Source organism: Lycium ferocissimum, chromosome 10 (genome assembly GCF_029784015.1).
Source record: "Lycium ferocissimum isolate CSIRO_LF1 chromosome 10, AGI_CSIRO_Lferr_CH_V1, whole genome shotgun sequence".
In the NCBI taxonomy this organism is placed as follows: Eukaryota; Viridiplantae; Streptophyta; class Magnoliopsida; order Solanales; family Solanaceae; genus Lycium; species Lycium ferocissimum.
Genome location: NC_081351.1, coordinates 11,840,738 through 11,853,932, shown reverse-complemented (window position 1 = coordinate 11,853,932; position 13,195 = coordinate 11,840,738). Strand labels below are relative to the sequence as shown.

General features: G+C 34.5%; 1 protein-coding gene, 1 long non-coding RNA gene and 2 other non-coding genes across 8 annotated transcripts; 3 read left to right on the top strand and 1 right to left on the bottom strand.

Moving 5' to 3' along the window:
* Nucleotides 1-201: 201 nt before the first annotated feature.
* Nucleotides 202-353, top strand: LOC132035610 (U4 spliceosomal RNA). The gene has a single exon (XR_009409341.1). It is a non-coding gene; the product is annotated as a U4 spliceosomal RNA (small nuclear RNA).
* A 660-nt stretch (nucleotides 354-1,013) lies between these two features.
* On the top strand, nucleotides 1,014-1,167 carry LOC132035609 (U4 spliceosomal RNA). Its single transcript, XR_009409340.1, has one exon. It is a non-coding gene; the product is annotated as a U4 spliceosomal RNA (small nuclear RNA).
* On the top strand, nucleotides 1,028-1,468 carry LOC132035096 (uncharacterized). The gene is made up of 2 exons (XR_009409163.1): nucleotides 1,028-1,179; nucleotides 1,278-1,468. It is a non-coding gene; the product is annotated as an uncharacterized LOC132035096 (long non-coding RNA).
* Nucleotides 1,469-4,943: 3,475 nt separating this feature from the next.
* On the bottom strand, nucleotides 4,944-13,195 carry LOC132032467 (CBL-interacting serine/threonine-protein kinase 3-like). Of its 5 annotated transcripts, XM_059422088.1 has the most exons (16): nucleotides 12,949-13,027; nucleotides 12,838-12,908; nucleotides 11,263-11,457; nucleotides 10,985-11,047; nucleotides 10,132-10,203; nucleotides 9,822-9,929; nucleotides 9,494-9,574; nucleotides 8,325-8,378; nucleotides 7,754-7,879; nucleotides 7,574-7,663; nucleotides 7,348-7,470; nucleotides 6,890-6,997; nucleotides 6,659-6,772; nucleotides 6,489-6,545; nucleotides 6,336-6,410; nucleotides 4,944-5,298 (listed from the first exon to the last, which is right to left on the bottom strand). In XM_059422088.1, exons 3-16 carry the CDS (start codon nucleotides 11,431-11,433, stop codon nucleotides 5,224-5,226), a joined length of 1,317 nt encoding a protein of 438 aa, XP_059278071.1. In that variant the 5' UTR covers nucleotides 11,434-11,457; nucleotides 12,838-12,908; nucleotides 12,949-13,027; the 3' UTR covers nucleotides 4,944-5,223. The 5 variants fall into 5 exon arrangements, with proteins under 5 accessions (XP_059278071.1, XP_059278066.1, XP_059278068.1 ...); XM_059422083.1 differs by having other exon boundaries at nucleotides 7,574-7,879; nucleotides 12,836-12,908; nucleotides 12,949-13,018; XM_059422085.1 differs by lacking the exons at nucleotides 12,838-12,908; nucleotides 12,949-13,027 and adding an exon at nucleotides 13,077-13,195 and having other exon boundaries at nucleotides 7,574-7,879.

Here is a 13,195-nt window from a genome sequence, read left to right as displayed (position 1 = left end):
TGATCCATAAAGGATACTACTTTTCGTTTAAACTAGATCTCAATTTGGCAAGTGATTTCTGATTTTAAAACAGTTGAATAATGTCAGTATATGTCGCAATTACTGTTGAGAGGTTGTTAGCAATGTCCCATATTGGCATTGTAAAACAAAATGGATGAAGCAAAGGGCTACATAAGCCAAGGCTATTTCCAAACAAAAAGCATCTTTGCGCTTGGGGCAATGACTCAGCTAGTGAGGTACTAACCGAGGCGCGTCTATTGCTGGTTGAAAACTATTTCCAAACCCTCTCTTCGACCTTGGTTCGCCCTTGGTCGTCGAGAATTTCTGAAAGGGCTTCCCTTTTGGGTAAAGCCCTACAATTCTTAGTTCAATACTTGTGCTGATGATTTATTTCATGGTGTTACATTTGCTGTAAAGCCTCACAGTATATGTAAGGGCTGTTCATAGGGTGTTGAGTCACTCGTTTGAGTCGTCTATTACTTCTTCTTTTTTGTCTGTCGCAAAAGGAGTGTTTCTTTCTATATTTAGTAAGTTTTTCAATTCCAACATTCTACGTAGCAAGTTTAAGACCATAAGATTTAAAGGATTACATACATCTTTAATGTAAGACCGACCACAAGATTCAAAAGTATTCATTTGTTTCTTAAACGGATTCAAAAGTCTCACTTTGTTCCTTAAACTCCGTGCGCAGTCATACTAAGACAAACATTAATCCAAAAGTTGAAGGCAAACAATTAAAGTGGGGCTTTAATCCAAAAATGCACACCTTTAAAATTAATCCAAAAGTTGAAGGCAAACAATAAAAGTGCTGACAATTAAAAGCTTAGAAAAAGGATACTATACCATACTTTCCATTTAAATTAGATCTCCATTTAGCAAGTGAATTTTATTTTAAAGTTGTGGAATGTCAGTATTGTTGAGAGGTTGTTACTAATGTCCCATATCGGCATTGTATAAAGAAAATGGATGAAGCAAAGGGCTACATAAGCCAAGGCTACTACCAAACCCAAAGCATCTTTGCGCTTGGGGCAATGACGCAGCTAGTGAGGTACTAACCGAGGCGCGTCTATTGCTGGTTGAAAACTATTTCCAAACCCCCTCTTCGGCTTGGGTTCGCCTATGGCCGTCGAGAATTTCTGGAAGGGCTCCCTTAATAAGGGTAAAGCCCTACAATTCTTAGTTCAATTGTTGTAATGGTAATCTATTTCAAAGTGTTATAGTTGTTGCAAAGTCTCATGTTACATATATTAAAGTTATTTTGCTGGCTATTATTTTAGTGGGCGGCTATTTTATGTCAATCTCTTTGTTATGTCTCTATCAAATTTGATAGTGATGATTGTTAAACTTAATCGGATTGTGGGAATAGAAAATATTTAACGAATTTTTGTCTCTTTGTTATGTCTATCAAATTTGATAGTGATGATTGTTAAACTTAATCGGATTGTGGGAATAGAAAATATTTAACGAATTTTTGTCTATTGCAAGAGTAACTTTTTGAGGTGCAATTTCGTTATTTTTTGTCTGGTGTAGCTTTTTATGTTGCAGTTTCTGAAATTTTGAGGAAAATTATTAGCTTGCTGGTTAATTTTTGAAATACTGATTAAACTTAACAATCAGAATTTAGTGAATATTTAACGGAGACCAAAGATACTTACTTTTGACAAACTTAAAGGACAAAAACTACTTAGTTATGCAAAGGAACAATTTTGAATCCACAACTAAAGATAAAGGGACTATTTTGTCATTTTCTCGATAGATTTATACAAGAAAATGATCAAATTTATTTAAAATAAGTGAATATCGATTTAAGAAGGACCAAAGATTAGCTGATGCAATGAAATTGCTCTTACAAGAATGAATCATGCAAGCATTTGCACCTGAATGAAATATTTATTGGGACTTTGGTATGATTCCAAACACAGTGAAAAGGGCCTTGATGCACGTATATCCTATATTATTTTTTTAATAATGTATATCAATACTTATATTTATGCATATATATTCTAAAACCATTTAATTGAGCTACAGATTAGAATTCTTTTTAAAAAAAAAAAAAATCAGTTTGGACATCTCGCTTCAAGCTTCAGTAGCTACCAAACTTTCTACTACAAAGAAAATCTATTCAACGCCTATTCAGAGATAGTAGTTCAAGCTGTCCAGTTCTTTTGTCAGTCTACTCTTTGTTAAAAAAATTTTGCATTACCATTCTGACAGTTGTTTCAAGCCACCTTTGAATGTTGTTAAATATCCTTTAGTTCTTTTTTGCTATAAATAAATTTGTTTAAGGACTTTTTGAATTCAAAAAGGCAAACGAAAAATGAGAAAAATATATATTGAAGTGTATATTTAAACCTGTGGTCTCCTCTCTCTTTCACACACGCACACATACATATTTTTGGTTGGCAGAAAAGCACAATGTTGACTGCCCAAAAAAAACTTGCCATATACTATTGAATGAAGTTGAGTGCGGCGCCTAACGGGCACTTGTTTCAACCAAAAATTCCAAAAGGGGTCTGAGCTACACAATAAACCAAAACAGGTTAATCACGTGTAGTGCTACACAATTTATCCAAATATTAACGGCGCTCCCGTTTGTTTCCGTCTCCAATTTTAAAAACGGAAAAGGCTCAAAGATGCCATCGAACTATCGGAAATAGCTCATTTATGCCACTCGTCAATAGTTTGGCTCATTTATGTCATCGTTGTTACCAAAATGGCTCATCCATGCCATTTTTCATTAACGGTGGTTTTACAATACCAGATATGACACTTGGCCTCCAATTAGAAATTAAACCAGCACAAATTAAATCCTAAATTAAACTAAAACCCGACACATAAATTTGTGTTGGTTTAATTAAACGACGTGGACATCTAATTGGAGGCCAAGTGTCATATATGGTATTGTAAAACCGGCGTTAATGAAAAGTGACATGGATGAGCCATTTTGGTAACGGCGATGGCATAAATGAGCCAAACTATATTGACGAGTGGCATAAATGAACCATTTCCGATAGTTCGATGGCATATTTGAGCCTTTTCCAATATATCCAAACACATGATTGGTTACAACCACCATTCACACACCATAGCTTTTGTGTTCGGCATTTGAAAAGCAACTTTAATAAAATAGTTCCTCAACAAAGGACCTTGAGAACCTAATGTGGTTGGCGGCTACAGAGCACCTAAAAAAGAAGTACAAAATGAGGATGGAACAAATCAAATCGTTGACACCTCTAGCGCATCTATGGTTAAAAAATCTTCCGGAGGGGAAATGGACATTGATTAAGGACGAAGGTCATAGGTGGGGGGCTATGACAACGAATGTCTTTGAGTCTTACAACAGTTTATTCAAGAAAGCTCGTGGATTACCTGTTATGAGATTATGACATTTTCACACGAAGGTAAGGGCATAAATATCCATAAAGTCTCTGTTGAAGGGAAAAAGTGTTCGTGTGGAAAGTGGGGAAACTACCATATGCCATGTTCACATGCCGTTAAATTTTGTAATATTCGTGGCATTCAGCCAAAGACCTATGTTAGCAAGTACTACAGTTGCAAATTTTACAAACAAACGTATAGTGAAAAATTTTCACCCTTGGGTGATGAGGCATATTGACCACCTTCTCCCTTCAATTTAATTGCAAACACTGAATACGAGCGAACTTCAGGAGCACGGAGTACAACTGGAAGGAGGAATGAAACGGATATAGCTCCTGCTCGTATGGCTAGAAAGTGTAGTACGTGCAAGGAAACAGGTCATAACAAGAATCGCTACCCCATGCGAACTACGAATATGGTGTTGTCTTTATTGTAATAAATATATAATACATCTTGTGGTGTTTAATTACGTATTTAATTTAACATTTACTATTTAGATAATGTGTGACATTTATTGCACTTATATTTTTGTGTCTTTTGCATGTTCACATATTATTTCACAAATTTTTAATTATTGTATGACTTTGTTTGAGTTAAAATATTTTTCAATCAAATGTGGCAACAAATGAAAAAGAAAAACCAAAATAAGCACAATAAATCAGGAAAAAATGGAAAAAAATAACTTAAGGCAAATCGTATAGGGGTACACGATCTGCCTTATATAATTTTTTTTTTAAAAAAATAAAGACGAAAACAGACGGGTGTGGCGTTAAAAAAAGAGTAAATCGTGTAGGGCTACATGATAAACCCGTGTTGGTTTATCGTGTAGGGCTACATGATAAACCCAGGATCTTTATTGAAAAAATTGGTTAAAAAGTGTCATTTAGGCGTCGGACTTGAATGAAGTTATTTCCCAAATAGAAACCTCAGATAAAGAAGAGAAGATATCATTGAGAATAACATGAAACCTGTCTTTCCAGAAAATCCTAATGTATAAGGAAAAAGGGAGGAAGGAAGAAGAAGAATTAAGCTAAATTGTCGCACATTTAACCGCTTAAATTAAAAATAATGGAACGGCTGTATAATTCATGTATTATATGTGTATAGCTGTGTATAATTCATGTACATTCTTTGTATACTAGCTAGGAAATAAAACAATAAACTCAACCAGCTCTTTGTGTAAAGATCTCAAAAAAGAAAGAAATTGCTACCTTGTTTAAAGTTTCTCTTTCACCTACAGGAACTAATGATCAGGTCTTCAGAATAAAAAAAAATTACCCAAAATAAGTTGGTCTTAATTTTTCGTGTATTATCAGGCTTCCGTAGAAATGCAAGGTAATGTTGCATACAACTATACAAGTTACAACAGACCTAAATTTGGTCTAATCCTTCCTCAGATCCCATGCATAGCAGGACCTTAGTGTAACAAATTGCCCTTCATCCTTTTTTTTTTTTTAAAAAAAACTAATCAGGTTGGCACAGAGTTGGGACCAATTGTTTCTACGTAGAGTAGAAATAAAATGTAATGATTTTTCAAAAAGAAACCAAAAAAAAAAAAAAAGGTCTGAAGAATCCAATATACAGTATACAATTGCAATCACAATTGTCAAAAGCGATACACATCATACAAGCTTAATTTTAATTGGAGCAAACTCTGTTATCTGTCCAACACCTACCTCTAATAAAACAATTGGTAAAACATCTTTTGAGGCCAGAAAAGATGGCCTCAAAAAAAAAAAAAAAAAAAAAAAAAAAGGGAAAAACAATAAGAAGAAAGAAAGAACCACAACAGTTCTTACAATTGGTAGCAACAGAGCTTTTTAAAAATGCAGATTCTATTGCCCTTCATTTTTTCTCTTCCATGTCCTGTTCAGTTTTCCATACAACCTTATCTAGGCAGGTTGAAAGATTCTTGTAGAACTGCATAAAGAAAAGATGTACAAGAAAGTGGTTAATAAAAGGCAAAATGAACCAATCTTATAGCGGTATACTACAAAAAGAAAAATTGGAATTAGCAACAAATTTTGTCGCTAAATTGCTCATAGCTAACAAATTTTTAGGCACCGGATTTTTCTGTTTAACAATAGAATTTGTCCGTCGCTAATTCCTATTATCTTAATAGTACAGTAATAGCAATGGACTGATCATTTGCTAAAAGAGGGAGGACGATAGCAAAGGGTATGCTACGAAGAAACTAATTAATAGATTAATCAATACTACGCGTTAATCCTCAGTTCGTTGAGATCGGATATATGAATACCGTGTATCTTTCCACTCAACTAAGATCCTTAGATTTCATTATATTTAAACTACATTTATGTTGACCGTCAACCTACTACCAGCCTCCTCCTTTTTATCTGGTTTGGACCGTCAATCCTTTGCAAACTCACGTAGCCCTCGTGCAATGAAGAAACTAATAGGACGCGGAATTCAATAAGGTGGAGATGCTAGATTAAGATCATGATACACCGCAAAAATATTGGTGCATATTTTGATCTTTTAGTAACTACATCTATGAATTCTTTCACAAATTGTTTGACATTGTGATTCTATCCCTCTGATTTTCCAATGGTTTCTAGTAATCGATAGGCATACAAGTTTTATCTTGGAGGCCAAGTCATACAACAGTAAGGTTATCCATTTTGGCATGGGAACTAAAGCCAAGGGATGGTACATATATTTCACCCTCCTGTGACATTAAACCGGGTGCTTGTAAGTGTAGTAGAACTTTACATCAGGCCAATATGTAATCATTTGTTGGAAAAGAAATAACCATGTCTCAATCATTTCCAGGGATGATTCTTTCGTCTATCTTTAAACATGCATTCAACTCTTAAGTCTTTATGTTTATTTTACCAGTTTAAACCTCAAGTTTTTGTTCCTCCTGGAGTTACTTGTTATTATTCGAGTCTTAACGCCTATTGATAATATTTTGGCAATATAGCTGATTACTGTACCTTGTGGAATTCCAAAGTGTCTCCTTTTGCCTTTCGCACCTCAACCATATGAAGAGACGGGGCAACTTGAAACACCTAATTTGAAGGTCAAACAATGTTCAGAATAAAATAAGAAACATTTCAAAAGATCAACTAGTATTCACATTTAGATACCTCAGTGGCAACATTAAGGTTCCCTTTTCTTCCCGCCTTCAAATTTTGGAGCCTCATCTGAGGATAAACACGAGAACAGTTTAGTCCATTATAATCATTACATATAGATCATTAAACTTATTACAGGAATCTACATGACAATTAAATGAATCAATGAATTTCATCACTACCTTGTAGTTCTTTTTGGAAACATCGAAACCAAGAGGCTTAGCAGCTTCTTCAATCTTACTGATTATCTCATTGGCCGGGCATTTAGATGTGAACCTTGTTTCTCTCTTGAATCCCTAAGAAAAACAGAATCAACACATTTGTCAACATAGGAAGAATAAAAAATAATACAAAACATCATCAACGTTTCCTACAAAGTGGAAAAGCATTTAAAAGAAAATGAAGTGTATGACCTGTTCATCGAAGAGATTGCCGAGGTTAAGTCCTTGTGACATAGAAATCAACTCGAATGCGTTCATGGAAGTTGGCTTCTCTTCTCTTCTCTCTGTTACATGATATTCCTGTTGTAACACCAAGGAAGGAGTAGCATGTGAGATAAATTTCATACTACAATCACTTTTTCCTTTAAAGCTGATATAATGGGATAATTACATGTTTGGGCCGCCCTAGAAGTTAATAGCTAGAAAATGTATATGTTCTGTATATTAAATATAAATATACATATAATATACAATTGTATACATATAATATACAAATATATACATATAACAACAAAAATATACATATTATATACATAACCAAAGTATATGTTTTGTATATTTGGCTAGAGCCCATAATTCATTTCAACCAACGGACCAAAAATGAAAAAATCCCATAAATTTATTGCATTCCATATGTTCAGTATGCTCACTTCGGAGTCCTTGAACACAGCTTCAACGTCATCCAGGTTTGCATCTTCTATCTCATCAAACACAGGTGGTTTATAATCTTTCTTAAACCACTCATCCTCTAAAATTTCGGCAACGGTAATACGCTGCATATAACATATATCTCATGAATAAGAAGAAAGTGGAAAATATCGACGTAGTCACAAGCTATAAATCAAAAGGTTGTGTTAAAATATCTAGTATGCATACTGTCGTAGGATTTGGATCCAAGATGCGAGTAATTAACTTCATGGCGCCAAAAGATATCCAAGGTGGGCACGTAAATTCAGCAGCAGAGATCTGTATATACCAAGATAGATATAGTGAAACTAGCCAACAGATAAACACAAAAAGACTGAACGGTATTAAATGGTGAAGAAAAATGCTCACTTTGTTATACAGGTTCATAAGATTGGAGTCATCAAAAGGCAAGTAACCTGCAAGTAGTACAAAGAGTATGACTCCGCATGACCAGAGGTCTGCCGTTGCCCCATCATATCCTCGGTCATTGAGTACCTAATAAAGCAGTCCAATTTTCAGGCTAAGATTTAATTGATGTTTTATTAACCTTTCGAAGATCTTGAGTAAATTTTGGATGTGGTAGGTTATTCTTTTGAAAAGACTACCAGATCGTCCGCGTAAAGCTCATATATGTTCTGTAGTAGGTCATTGAAGATTTCCGCATGTTGTAGCAAGGAGAGAAAGTGAGGTTACATTTGAATCGGATAGATGAACTACTAAGACTCCTATGTTAAGAGAAGTGTTGTAGCTCGTTTTAAAGAGTTGAAGAGAGAGACTGGACACTCTAAAGATAGTCATTTGAGGAGCATCTGATTTCTAACTACGAATCCATTTTCAAGCTAACTGAATGCCTATCTGCTGCTAGCTAGTTCTGTTCCAGCAAAATCAAATAGGTGTAAATGAACACAAAGAGAAAGTTAGCAAACCAGTTTTGTTATACCTCAGGTGCAACATAGTTTGGAGTTCCGCAGGTGGTATGCAGTAAGCCATCATCCTGGAAAACACAACTAAAAATAAGAACGACTAGAAAGATGAATCTAGGCGGAATGTGGTGGAAGCAATATATTCCATTAGAACCGCAAGTTGAAGCTTAATTTGAAAGATAAACAGATTAACAGACTTAACATGAGGAGAACGAAACGACTGCAGGTGTACAATTATTATTGACTTCTCTTTTCCAAAATGAAAGGGTAAAAAGATAGTCCATTAACATTGACGTTAAAGGCAATTGAGTCAAGCAACTAGTCATCCGTCAATCATTGCCAATGTAACAGCTATTTTTTCTTCCATGAAGTTCAACCAAAATGACCTCGAGAACTGTTTAGACAAGTTGTTTTAACAGCAAAATAGTACAAATAGATTTTAGAATGGCAGATCAAAGAGATTTTAGTCGTTATCAATCCGATAGTGATTTATTCTCTCAACTATAATCGGGCGGATATCACCAAATTCACAGGCTTCAAAGTTGTAGGCGCAAGAAAGTAATTGAAATCACATGTTTGGGTGGCACATAAGCTGACGCAAATGATTAATTGATAGTAATTGCATTCTGGAAGGAGGTTTTTAAGTAATTGCTTCTGAAGGGCGACATTTATAACACCGTGGGCAATAGTTAGGTACTAGGCTGCAGAGTTCATAAGTACTAACTTAAAATTAACCATGTTTACGAAAGTTGTCTAACCTGATTTGGCTGATACCGGGCTTCACTAGGCAATTTATTGTGGGGTGCAGGTATGACAAGAAAAAAACTTAGCCACAACTTGTTTTTACACCAAACTACATTAATTACTATAGTTAGCGGTAAATGAGGTGAATATACATATTAATTAACAATGGTTAGTGATACAGGTGGATTGAAAGATGCATGTCATGTGTTTATTGGATTACTGGAAACAGCAGGTGGGGGTAAGTTTTTTCCAGTTTGAGACAATGATCAACTTCAGGATCAATGGGTTGTAAGGATTTATAGGTTCCATTAACAAGGTCAGTAAGGCCTCAAATAATTGTGCTTCCGCTACGTTATTAAATTGATAAACACAAAGTAGAGGAGGAGTTAAAGATTTCATTTCAAAAGTTGAAGAGAAATGGAAAGTATAGGAAATAGTTTACCCTGACTTGCTGGGATAGAGCACTCAACCCAAAATCAGAAACCTTGAGGTCACCAGAAGCATCCAACAGTAAATTCTCAGGCTGCACAGGAAAAAAGGAGTTTAATTTCTATGCATTGAAAGTGTGAAATTTTTTTACAATCATAATGTTAAAGTGACCACAAACAGATAACTAACTATCCATTATAATTTTAATTTGACAACCTAAAAAATTGTTTGCATTGTCAGTGTATTTAAGTTAAATCAGCAAAAAATGGTAGGATAGATGTAACAGAAATAAGGACAGGAGCTTTGGAGAAAAAAGATGCTGCAAGATAAAAAATGCTCACCTTTAGATCTCTGTGATAGACTCCCCTACTATGGCAATAATCAACAGTATGAATAAGCTGCTGAAAATACTTCCTTGCCTCTTCTTCGTGCATTCGTCCATGATTTACCTTTACGCCAATTAATCAGAGTCAAAATTATCAAAAAAATTGTAAGCACCAATTAGGTTTGAATAGTTGCTCAAAATTAGATAAAAATCAAAACCGGAATCGGCAAGAGACAAGTTAACTTTTTTTTGTTGTTTTGTGTGTGTGGGGGGTCTGTTTTCTTTCCTAATGCATATGTTAGAAGAAAAGGAAGAATGGACCTTACAATTTTATCAAATAACTCTCCACCTGTAACAAACTCCAAAACAATGAATATCTTTGTCTTGCTTCCCATAACCTGCAGGAAAATGAAAGTGGGACATGATTGAACAATATTAACTGCTCTGGAAGCACCCAAAGGCGAATCTAGGATTTGATATTTTTTTAAATCAGTCATCACATTAATTTTCTTGGGGCTCAACCTCAGATTATGCCATTCATGAGCGGAACCACCAACCACTTGAATCAGAGCCTCATTGAGAAAGCAGAATTACAGAAGATAACTATTTGTGGTATGCAACTCAAGAACTACGTTCCACTTAACTCTGAGCTAGTTTGTTATGTCAAATGTCGATGAATAATTCCAATTTAAGTGAAGAAACATGGTAGGAGAAACAAGATCTAAACAAAGGTAAATTTTAGGAATATGCAAAGTGGACTCTAATTTAATACACAGAGCAATATACAACCAAAACTTAAAAACAAACCCTGATATCGTCATGAGAATGTTTTGTCCGTATAAACAAACTATATGAGACCACATGATTTTTGCCCGCTTGGACTTCCAAATTACTAACTCCTGATTGCACTAGTCTCTAAGTCTAAGATCATATTTTGTTGCTGTTTCTCACATTTCGTGAAATTAAGGTCTCTCTTGCAAAGACTGATATGGCTTAGATTAACGGTGCTTTCTGAAAACATGATTTTTGAGATGGAAAGAAACACCAACTTGACACACATTATGCACAATCAAATTCAGATACAGGATTCAGATGTATTTCCTTCATAAACTGGTATAAACTAAGCACACATACCGGCACAACACAATGACACATAGAAGACGTCAAGAAAGGACTAACCTCGTATAACTGTACAACATGGGGATGTCTGATTAACTTCATTGTAGCTATTTCCCGCTTTATCTGTCAAATTATGCGCGAGAGTTAAACAATATCAGATCAGAAACTCACACAAGAAACTAAATAAACCATACAAGAGTAGACATGCAACAAGGGAAGACTTTTAACGTTTTGAAGAGACATTTATCCAAATAAAATATTGCAATCAAATTTAGATTGCCTTGCACTAATTATAAACGAAGGACAACGGAAAAGGCAATATTTCTTTAAAACGTTACCTGTTCAGCCATTTTGTGCTTAAGCACCTTATCTTTATCGAGAATCTTGATTGCCACACTATCTCCTGTCTCCGAATTCCTTGCAAACTTGACTTTCGCGAACGTTCCCTCACCGATTGTCCTTCCAACTTCATATTTACCAACTCTACGCTTGATTTTTGTCCGATTCATTATCGAGACTACACCAGCACGATTCTGTAGAAAGTAGAAAGTGCAGTTATAATTTACCCCTCACATTATTCAACATAGCTGATAGAAAATTACTATATACACAAATGACTCTACTACTTACATTCACAGACTTGCAAAGTAAAACAAAGATCCTTCCAATATTCAATTCATTTTAAAAGAAGTCCCTTATTGCAAGTTGGGAAGTAATGTAATTTGTGAAGATTTTTGGTCTCAAAATAATCCTTCTCAACATCAAAGAAAATAAAAAGAAGAGGGGCGGGGGGCGGGAGCGGGGAGGGGGGTGGTTGAATATAGGGGTTAATGGCAATCAAGAGTTTATCATATCCAACTCTTTGTTTATTTATTTCCCTAATTTTTTAAAGGAGAATCAAGATGACAACACCAGTTGATTAAACTAAGTCATATATAATACACATTTCTTGGAAATTACTAAAGAATTCCAGGGAGACTGATAAAAAAACAAAGAATTATTGGGCAATCAATGATCAAAGGACATTTATGTGTGTGTGTGTGTGAGAGAGAAAGATATCCAACCACCTCTAACTTTTTAGCTTATAATCAGCGACAGAGCATAGCATAATCCAGATAGAATTTAAGCTACCCTTAGTTACGGATTCGGCAAAATTCAGTATCTTTAGCTCAAATCCTATATTTGTGTTGAAAGATTCATTCGATATGTATAAATAATATATCAAGAACTCAGTAAACAAAAAGAATTGTGATTCAGAATCCATAAACTAAAAATTCTGGCTCCACCTCTGCTTCACAACAGAATAACCTCAAACTTTTTAGAGTATCTTCAACCAAAATGAAAAACAGAAAGGGGAAAAAAGGCAAGAATCTTCAAGAACTGATCCCACAAATTCTGATGCATTAAAAAAAACAGCTCTTTTCCCCCTTCAACAAGAGAAGAAAATTCAATAAAATAAACTTCAAATCCAAGATTAATGAACAAAATCCAAGTTACCCAATTTTAGAATTTGCACTCAAAATCAGCACAGAAGTTGAAATTTTCTTGATAGTTATTAAGAAAGAGAACTCCAACAAAGTCAAATTTGAAGTCCCACTGGCCACTAACTAATAGCAAAAACCCCACAAGAAAAAAAAGAAAGAAAAAAAGAAAAAGACCACTTTCTAAAGTTGGTGTACATTAAATGCAGATAAACATAAGCTTTCTTGAAAACTTCAAAAAGTAGAAAAATCTCAAACTTACTTAACTGAAATCTCCAATCAACTATTCCATTGAAAAAAATTAGCAAATTCCACACATGGATACTTCATTAATGTCAACACAACAAAACACAACACACATATTTTTATCAAACAAACTTAACAAGGCCAAAAAAAAAAAAGGGAAGAAAACAGAGAAAAGAAAACATACACTTTGAGTTGATAGAGCAAATTTCAAACAGAGCAATCAAATCTTGAAATTCAGCTTATGAAATGGTTTTTCTATTATTATTTGTTTTGGTACAATTATGAAATGGTTTTTCTCCCTCCACTAAATCAAACCGTTTTCAAAGGAATTTCCAAAAGAGTAGTTTTTTGTATCACAGCCACAAGTATATATAAATGATTTTTAAAATGATTATCATTATTTTTTTAGTAAAAAGAAAGCTTACGTTGTATGGTTGTGCATACACGATAACAAAGACACAATTATTTATTTACCAAATCGAATGTGTGGTCCATTGAAATTATGTCATTGCATTCCAAAACCTATGTTTTCACGCCCCTAGTA

Bases quoted from the DNA above. Each gene is read 5' to 3' on its own strand.
- LOC132032467 (XM_059422085.1), bottom strand. From the start codon at position 11,433: ATGAATCGGACAAAAATCAAGCGTAGAGTTGGTAAATATGAAGTTGGA. The intron at 9,930-10,131 runs GTAAGGTCCATT...ATTGGCGTAAAG, and splicing joins GAGAGTTATTTGATAAAATT to GTAAATCATGGACGAATGCA. The intron at 7,471-7,573 runs GTATGCATACTA...TGTTATATGCAG, and splicing joins TGGATCCAAATCCTACGACA to CGTATTACCGTTGCCGAAAT.